Here is a 9989-nt window from a genome sequence, read left to right on the forward strand (position 1 = left end):
AATTCTGTCCCCAGCAGTTTTTCTCTCCATCTAAGTGGGAAATGCAGCTCCCTTCAGTTCAGCCTGGCCTGCCTCTGCACAGGTAATGGTGTTTACTCAGAAGTGTTGCAAAGGAGGCATGAACCACTCATTGTTTGTGGTCTCCCATGAGCAGAGCCCAGGCATGTGGGATGCCACCAGTGACACTGGGTTGGTGTCAGAAGTATTATTTGTTGTACTCTTTAGTGTGTAAGGAAAGACAAGCAAGGAAGTTCTCTGGAGGGAAAATGTTGCTGTGATGGGGAGGGACGGTGGTTGTTTGATTTGGCTTTGAGTTGTCCCTTTAAACAAAGTTTCACTAATCTTTATAAATCGTGGTGGAGTTGGCAGTGCAGAGATAGGGAGCTCTGCATGGTGTTCATGCACATCTTGGCACGGTGGTAGGCAAAAAGCAAGCAGCTGCCTTCCTTGCAGGTGTTAAAGAATATCCAGACTTACTGTTTAGCTAGGGGCTTGAATTTATCTTTGAGACAGAGCCTCCTGGCAGTTTGGACCATCCTCACACTTGCTTGCAGTCTGACTGAATAGTGGAACAAGTACTTTCCCAGGAGAGGAAATGTGGGAGAGTTGGGGGGTGCTCCTTGCTTGAATCTAAGGAAGGAGTGAGCCCTGCCAGGCACCCCGGACACCTCCTGTGCTCTGTGGGCCCCTGAGCCCGAGCAGGGGTGTGGGCATGGCAAGCACAGAGGATATCCATAATTACAGCCTTGCAAACCTCCACTGATCCTGTGGGAACCCAGTGCCAAATTACCTCTGGGACTGAGCTACGTGGACTTCTCCGGGCCAGGCTGCACTTTCCCAACCTATTCATAGAAATTGTGAAAGGAAGGAGACTCTTGAGAGTTTATTGACAGGTGAGAAATAGCAAGATGTTTCAAGACAAACACAACAGACTAAGACCAGACTGTTCTGGCCAAGCTATGGCAATCTGCTGCTAATGGATTTCAAAAAGAAACCAGCTTCTGGGTGCAGAAGGTAGAACATTGTCCTGCTGTTATCAGACCTGTAATTCTATAGCCTGACATCTTGTCAGGAGTTGGGATCTGACATTTCAAAGCAGATTTCCTCCCAGCTCCAGGCTGCTTTCTGCCCTGCAGTGACATTGTATTCAGTAACAGCATCATGATCCGAATTTCCACTTTTTGAGGACCTGGTGCTCTCCCAACAGCAGGCTCAGTGGCACACCCTAGGACATCTAATGACTTTCTGGAACATGTCCTCCTTTTGGTACAAGCTCTGTCAGCAGTCCTTGGCATATAGTCCAAGTTTCCAAGAAACTCGGGCACTAATTGATGGCAGTGAAAGTGAGAATACTTCACATAAGCAGAAAGAAATCCAGGTGACAACTTTAATGTTTTTTTCTTATCTTCTTCAAGTGCTATTCTGATATAATTTTAAGGCAACAGATTTGGGAGTGTCAGTTATTTTGTTCACTCTGCATGCGAGTAACCTGGGACTGCATTTAATTCCAAAAATGGTTTTCAATATGCCTTGCTGGCTTTCATCTTAAAAGACTTTTAAAGTGTTACTTCGTTTTATTTGTTTTTCCTTTAATAATGCTGAGAGCCAATTCTTCTGAGTAACCAAATAAACAGGACAAATAAAAAGCAGTGAATACCTGAAACAATAAGGTTTATTCTGTAGATATTTATGGTGCCTTTTATATTAGGCTGTAACTGACAGCTACAAATGCTGAGGCCATTTGAAAATCAGACCACCTGCAGAGGGATTTTAGGAGTTCAAGGACACCTCCTTCTACCGATCTCAAGGAAAAATTCTGGCCTTTGTAAATCCAGATTTAGTTCTCCTCTGAAGAGTGAAAAAGTCGAGCTGGAGTGAGGATGGGATGAAAGTGCTGGAAATAGCAGCTGTGTGCCAAGTGATAGAGTTCCTCACTTGGGCTGCCGTGTGCCGGCCGGTGTCCGAGCCCTTGCTGGATCCGGCTGACTGTTGGCAGAGGTTGAATCCTTCCTGAGAACAAATCACTTTATTGTTCCAGTCTGCTCATGCACTGCCTTTTGGGAGCGTGGTTCATGTTGTTGCAAGAAGCAGAACCATTAGCACCAAATGAATTCTTTGTCAAGCAGCACAGTCTCCCTGAAATTTTTACTCTTTTCTCCAGCAGCCTTCCCCCAGGATCATATTTGCAGGGGACTGGCTCCTGGTAAGCAGATGACTTTTTTTGTGTTAATTCTGCAGATCGTGGCCTTTATGATTTTCCATTAAACTGGATCCTTTCTATTTCTTCCTCATCCAAGTGAGCAGCTGGGCAATGAAATGTGGCAGCTCTGGGACTTGAGGAAAACAGTTCTGTTTCGATTAAGCCCCTTCCACCCTCAAGACCTGTGGAAACTGGGCTGTTTGAAACAGCCAGAATTTCCACCCTGACTAACTGTACCAAAAGCTCCATGCCAGCATTGCAGAGAGGACTGTGAATTTCCACAAATCTCAGACCACGTTGGGGCTCCTAAGGTTCTCTGAAACCTCAGTTACAGCAACTAAAGCAGTGCCAGCAGTTGTGTCACTGCTCGAGTCACCCAGAAATGGCAGCAGTGAGAACCAATTTCATCTCGAGTGATTTGGCTCCTGGGTCATGTCCATGAACAGGGCAGAGACCAAGGCTCCTTAACCACAACCAGTCCAGGTGATCTGACACCTTTCTGGTGACAGTAAGACATTTGTATCTGGAAAGCCAATCTGAAAAAGATATTTCCTTGCTCTACATCTTATTGTTTCATTATTCATTCCTAGTGAGATGGCAACATCTCCTGTGTTTCAACCCAGCCCAGCTTCCCCCAAGCAGCTCTGAGGAAGCAGCTACTTTTCTACAAGCACTTGCTCCTTGCTGGCAGCAGGGGATTGTTTAAACTCTTGCACAAAGCTGGTAAGTTTTGTTTAGGGGCCTAAAATAAGTTTCAGAGGGAACTCCAGTACATTCATAAAAATCTGTCCCTTTATTCTGCAGCAGTGGCCTCTCTGAACAGTGTCCTTGTACTTTCCTGTCTCTGCTTCCTTCCCTCTCTCTTTTTGTTTTGTTTGAAGTGGGGGGGTTGCCTTATTTTTTCCTGCAATGGGAATTATTCCATGGAGCTGGATCATGTTCATGCATTCCAGAGGCAAAGGAGGCTTTGAAAGATGCTTGTCCCTAACTGGAATTCTGGGAAAACTGGTTGGGTGTTTGTGCTTGCTGGTTGTAGCCCCTTTGGTCTGTGCCACAGCCTCTTCCAGCAAACAGACCTGATCCAAAAAAGATCCCAAGTTCGAGTCTCTGGTATTAATAGGAATTCCCTTCCTTTTGTGCTGGGGCTGATTAAAATCTCTCATTACCTTCTAACGTCAGTACTTTATGCAAAGCCATTTCCTAGTAAGAAAAGTTCAGGACAACTCAGCCCTGAAGTGTCACCTGTCCAGAGGTGAGACCCCTGGTCTTCCTTAGACACCCCTCCAACCATTTCTGGGCAGTAGCAACGGGACAGTGTGAGGACACAGTGTGAGCTGGCATATTTTGTTTCTTCCTCCCAACACAGACAGTTGTCCTGGCAGAGAAGTAAACTCTCAGGCTGCCTTATCTTCTGCAGAGCTGACTGGTCCTGCAGCTTGGCACAGGTTCTGGTGTGACCCACGTGCTGCCTTGAATTAATTTTCTCTGGGCTATGAGTGTGGTTTGTACCGGGAATACCCTGTCCTTGCTGGAAAATCAGCTCCTGGGGAAATATGTTCTTGCTTAGGCATGTGGGAGATGATGTGGGGGTGTTATCAGCACAACCTTTGGGGTGTGTGGTGAGTTAACCCTGGGGGGCAGCTCAGCCCCACACAGCCCTCATCTGCTCCCCCCTCCCAGAGCAGTGGGGGGCAGAAGCAGAAGGGCAAAAGTGAGAAAATCTGTGGATTGAGATAAAGGTAGTTCAATAGGTACAGCAAAAGCTGTGTGCACCAGCAAAGCAAAACAAGGAATTCAAGCCTGTTTCCCACTGGCAGGCAGATGTTCAGCCATTCTGGGAAAGCCAGAACAGTCACTCCATCATGCATAACCCTTATTTGGGAAGACAGACATCGACAGTTTTATTGCTGAGCACTTTGGCACATGGCTGGGCTATCCCTTTGACCAGCTGGGGTCTGTGCCCTGTCCCCTCCCATTGTCTTGTGCCCCCCAGGCTGCTCACAGCATGGGAAACAGAGCTGGCCTTGTGCTGTGTAAGCAACAGCTAAAACACCCCTGCCTTATCAGCTCTGCTCTGCTCCCAGATCCAAAACACAGCCCCACAGCAGCTACTGGAGAGAGAAGGAGCTCTGTCCTGGCCCCAGGCAGGGCAGGGGCGTCTCCTCGTTGTGCTTTGCATGGGACTGGCCACTGCATGGGAGGAGTGGAAGCACAGTACAGCTCAGGAGAGGCAAAAGCTCCTCTGAGCTCAGCTGGGCACCAGAGGAACTGGGTGGGAGGCAGCAGGGGCAGGCACCCGGTTACTGGACACAGACCAGTTAGAGAGTAGAAACTGTGGGTTTTCCTGAACACTTTTGGGGAGATCTGAGATGTGGCATACAACCCTGAAAGGAGACTTGGTCATCTGCTCCATCTCCAGGGAGTTGCTGGCAGGGACCTTTCAACCACCAGCTGTGCAGCATGGAAGAAATCAATCCTGCACTGGGAGCTGGTGCTAGCTTTTCACCACTTCAGGAAAGGTTCATGCTACTGCAGCAGCTCTTCCAAGTCAGGCTGTCACTGCCTGACTGTGTCAGAGCTGTTGCAGGCTCCTTTTCAGCCCTGTGGACCAGGAGATCAGTTTTTTAATCACTGAGAGCTTTTCTTCTGTGTCTCATCATGAACCGATGCAATAGATGATGCAATAGATCTGTAACTCCCCAAACGGCTGCGGCTGTGCCTGGCTTTCCGTGCAGACCTGGGCTCTGAAACAAAAGGATGGGGAAAGGAAAGAAGCTAAAACCTCAGGTTTGCTAAAGTAGCACCAAATCAACCAGGCAGCTGCATTTCAGCCTGGATTATTATTTAGAGCTATTTGAATTCAGGATTCTCTTACAGCAGCTCAAACCTGGAGTTTGACCTGCGTCCAGGTGTGTATATCCCAATCAGTTTGTATTAGGCTTCACCATGGAGAAGGTCATACAATAGGCTTGGTGCAAGAAAGGCTGAATCACTCTGAAATTGAGGTCGTGCCTGTAAAGGTTCCGGAATGGAAACTTTACCACCACACCTACTTTCAGAACTTGCACATCACAAAGAAGTTGAGGGATACCTTTGTGGTGGGTCGTTGTCTCAAATGCAAATGTAATAGTTTAAAAGTGTCTCCTTATTTTAACTCCTTCAAGCAAGAGAGAGCTTTGCAGCTGCCCCGAGGGAGATGGGGAGATTGCAAGAGAAAAGCAGGGGAGATATGGGGCTTCCCCCTGAGCCTCCACTGAGTGTGGGCTGCAGGGCTGGGAGGCTGCAGGGACCAGCAGCCCAAAAAGGTAGAGGGTGAGTTTTAGGAAGGGTCCTATTGTTTCATCTGGGGGTCCCATTTCTTGGTGGTAGGGGTGATTCTTGTGATCCCTTACTGCTGTCTCCTGTGTTCTTGCAGCAAAATGAAATTATTTGGGCAGGATGAGAGTGCAAGAACTGCTCTGTGCATAGGGAGGGTGCAGCTGGGGGAACAGCAGCAATGTTTTGCTTATGGGGCTGCTGAGATTGTCTGGAGACTTAAAATGTCAACGTGATCAGTTGTTGATCCTGATCAACAGCTTCTTATTTTCTTTTCCAGGCACAGTTTGAAGCTAACATGCATGACCCTGAGGGTGAGAAATAGATGGTGTTTGTCTGGACAGCCACGTCTCCCCCACTGGTGTGGACCAGGAGGGAAGCTCCTACATACCCTTAACTTCACAGTGAAATTGGAAAGTTTTGATCCTGCTTCTACACAAACTTAGCCTATGCTCTGCCCACATCAGCTAAAAGCTGTCACGTGGGATCTGAATTTTCCTCCTCATCCACTGAACGTGCAACCCCCACCAAAGGCCAAAGGTTGGGGCTGTGCACGCCCAGGTTTTCATTTGGGGTGCAACGTACCAGTGCTACACATCTCCTCATGCTCTGTTCCTTTTGCTCTAAACCTGAACTTTACTTTTTCCTGTTGGAAAATAATGGAGTGCAAAGTACCAGTGCTACACATCTCCTCATGCACTGTTCCTTTTGCTCTAAGCCTGAATTTTACTTTTTCCTGTTGCATTGTTTTGCGTGGGCAGCATCTGGTCAGGTTTCTGTTGCATCAGTGAGTTTGCTGGTACTGGGTTTTACTCAAACAATGTGTTCTGCCACAAAGGAGCAGGTTGGAGCAGGTTAGAGCTGTCCAGCCTGGCCGTGCAGGAACCAGTGACGAATAAAGCTCCATAAATACGTTATTCTGCCTCTCCCCTTCCTCCACACATATATCAATTGCTTTTCCAGATTATTGAGAAAAGAATCTCTGTGTTTCCTGGGTGTGAAATGTGTTGGTTCTCCCTTTGCAAGCAGTGGAGATAATGTTGCTGGCAGAGCTACGGCTTGGCCCAAGGCTCTGCCTCTGGATGGGTGATCCCAGGGCCAGCAGGAGCAGTGGAGATATTTGTGCCAGCCCTGTAAGCAGATTGCTCCACTGGGATTCAGGACCAGCCCAAACCAGAGCTGGCTGCAGGGTCAGGGCTCCCCTCCTTCCCTGCTGACCCCAGCACACCGTGCCCTCCCTGCAGGGCTTGGGTGTGGGAAATGCTCACTGGCCCTTCCTCCACTTCAGCAACACCAGCCTGGGAAATGGGGTTCCTCTGGGCTCTAGGAATCTCAGGGCTCTGTAAATATTCAAACCTCATCCATGAACTGTCCCCTGTAGCAGCCACCACCTTCCTTCAGCATCACAACATCTGGCACAGCTACCACTGCCCTGAAAGCTGGGTCTTGTCCTCCCCACACACTAGGATCCATCCCCCTCCTCCTTAACAAAACCAGGCAATGTTGGAAGGATAACTGAGGAGAGAAGGAGAGGAAAGGGTTTCTGCAGCCTGATGCAGCAGCACTTGCTCTCTGCTCCAAGGCAGTTTGTGAGTCTGTGGGCTGTGCTCACCACAGCATCATGCACAAAACACGTGCTTCCCCTGGGGCAGCTGCTGCTGGTGTCCACACACAGCTTCACCCCACACTGCCAGGAGTGGTTTACAGGTGACCTTTCACAAGTTAAGCACACCTTGCAAAACCTCATGCCTCATTCTGGGCTTATAAAACTCACTCATTTATTGTGGTGATTTCATTTGCAGTTTCATTTCAGGAGCTGAAGAGGGACTTCACTGCCAGGGAACCCGAAACCTGGCGAGTGTCCAGAGGGGAGGGTGGCTCTGATGCACATTTCAGCCCTTCAGCTACCACATTCCTCCCACCAAGATTTTGAGATTTCCCCTCTCTGGCCCTACTTGTAGAAGAGGACAAACAAACCCTCCAGGGAGAAATGCCTGGGCAAGAGCAGAGGTTTGTCAGGCAGTCAGTAGCAAACCCGCGGTGGAGATCTCCCTTGAGCCTGTTCAGCTCCCTCCTGCAGTGGAGCACAGGCAGGGTTGCAGGGTTTTCCCATTAACCCTGTTCCCAAGCCCAGGGCTGAGCTTGGGGTGGGTCCAAATGCTCTACAGGTGTAAATCAGCACAGCTTCAGCTACACTGGTGACCCTGCCATGCTGCCCACGGAGTGAGGGCGAGTGAGACCCCTTTGTTCCCTTTGTCCCCTTTGTCCCATCTGCACTGAGAGCTGCGGTAAAGGTGATCTCCCGACAGAGAGAAGAATCTGTTTTGTCAGGTATTTTGGGCATTCTGGCAAACTGAGAAGAAAATGACAGGTGAAAAACACAGCAAGAGGCAGGAAGGAAAGAGGCAGAAGATACTCGTGCAGTCTCATGCCCGGAGGTTGCTGCACATCCCCACTGTGTCACCCAGGGTCACAAGAGTTCACCTTGCTCTCTGTGTCCCCTGAGGCATGCACGCCTTGCTGGAGAGGCCCTGGCAGCTGAAAGGTCCTGGTGTTAGGCTGTGGCAGGTTGGTAAGGCTCCTTTTGGGGTACACCTGACCACCACCCTCCCCTACAACTCCATGCATGGACTTTCCCAGGCTCCAGCACCTCACCCCTGGCCATTAGACACAAGACTCGGGGTAGGGCCAGCACGTCCCCTGGCACAAGCAGGGCCCAGTGCAGTGCAGGGGTTGGTGCTGCCCTGCAGACAGTGCAGCTCCAGCCCACTCTCTGCACAGCCCCGGCCCTGAGAAAGTGCAAGCGGCTTTTCCAGCAGCTCCTCTGATGGAGGGTTCTGCAACGTTTTCAGGTGAGGGGCGGTTTGGATGGTGGTGCCCACGCCCCTGCTGGTTTGGGAGCTGGGCAACAGAGAAGCCCCTTCTCCGGCCCCATCCCCACACAGACAGAGCCCCGCTGTTGGTCAGAGGAAGTTTGGTGACGGCAGAAAGGAGGAAAAGATTCCTGACAGGTTTCATCTGTCCAAGCCAAGAACGGTCACATTAGAAACTTGTAAACCTTTTTCTTCTCAAATACATCTATTTATTTTTTTAACTGCTGGCCGTTGCTCAAAGCGACCCGGTCTGTGCGTCCATCCCATTCGGTCGAGCTCCTGCCTGTGCCTCGCCCTGGCCCCGATCACTCCGGGCAGCTCTTTGGCTTCCCGGCCGTGAAAGCCGCTCTCTCAGGGAGGGCGTGGATGTCTCCCCTTGGCCGGGAGCCGGTGCCGGCAGCGGGCGCTGGGGGGGGCTCGGCCCGGCGGCGCTGGAAGACTGGGACAGTGTTCGGGGCCGAGGGCTCTGAAAGGGCTCAGTGTGTGCCGAGCGTGAGTCAGCCGGGCCGGAGGGCAGCTGGGAGCCGGCGAGCAGAGCAGCGGGAGCTGCCGCAGGAGGGGCCGGCTGCCCGGGGAAAGGCGGCGAAATGGATCTCATTAGCGTGGAGTGGAGGCAAAGGGCCCGAGGAAGGAGGGAGGCTGAGAGGTGGTGTTTCCAGGGGTGGAGGGATTTGAGAGAGCCTTGCATCACACCTGGGTGTCTGGGTGCGGTCAGGGATGAGAACGGGAAGGGGGCAGCGGAGGCTGGGTCTGTCTGCATCCATCACTGGACTTTCATGTGACTTTGGGTGTCAAACAAAGCCTGGGCAAGGGCTGGGAAAGCCCTGGAAAGATCCTTGCGGTCCTTGAGATATGGAGCTGTCTCATGTCACATTTTGGTGCCCCGAGCACTGGCTTGCAGGGCTGGGGCTCCATCCTGGCTGGTGTAAAACATCCCTGGAGCTGCTGGTTTTCTTTGGCTCAGTTTGGCTGTGCGCTTCCTGCTCTGGCTGACACACACCCAGGCGGCTGCCGGGCTGTGCCAGCACCTTACACATCCCCAACATCAACTCCTGAGCCCCAGGGATGTGTCACCTGCACTGGCAGAGCCAGGAGGTGGCTGCTTGTCACTTCCTGGAGCAGGCAACCTTGCTCGTAGCTCTGGGCAGTCCCAAAGGGAGAATGGCTTCCTGGTGGACCCAGTTAGGACCTCTGTGCCTGGCTGCATGTGAGATGAGAAGTAGGGAGGGATTTCTGATTGTGATTAGATGCAAGCATTATGGAAAGGTCTGGTTTTATCTCAAAAGCAAACAGCGCTGCACATGGTGGTGCTACCACCCAGAGAGGTTCCCCATCATATATCTGAGGATTAGGTCCTACTGTCTTCCAGGGGTATCATGTGCTCGTCTAAGACACCAGCAAAAGAAGAGTAGAGGCCCCTTGGGGTTCAGTTTGCCCCTGTCCTGGAGCCCACATCTGCTGGGGAGAGCAGGAGGGTACCACTGGTGCAGAGAGTGTGCAGAAGGCCCTTGCAGTGGTGGTTGATCAGGAGATACATCCTAAAGGGTTATGCTTTTTATGGGGATTTAGCTGACTGGACTGTAAAGGACTTGAACTTAGAT

General features: G+C 50.8%; 1 protein-coding gene across 1 annotated transcript in view; it reads left to right on the top strand.

Annotated features, from left to right (window-relative positions):
• Positions 1 to 5902, top strand: part of ARMC9 (armadillo repeat containing 9) — a 63671-nt gene extending 57769 nt beyond the window's left edge. Inside the window, exon 26 of the mRNA XM_084212062.1 lies at positions 5796 to 5902. Within this exon, the coding sequence (XP_084068188.1) occupies positions 5796 to 5806 (11 nt within the window). The 3' untranslated portion in view covers positions 5807 to 5902. The remainder of the gene's footprint in view (positions 1 to 5795) is intronic.
• The last annotated feature ends 4087 nt before the right edge of the window (positions 5903 to 9989 follow it).

Source organism: Fringilla coelebs (assembly GCF_963513975.1).
Source record: "Fringilla coelebs genome assembly, chromosome: 10".
Lineage (NCBI taxonomy): Eukaryota > Metazoa > Chordata > Aves > Passeriformes > Fringillidae > Fringilla > Fringilla coelebs.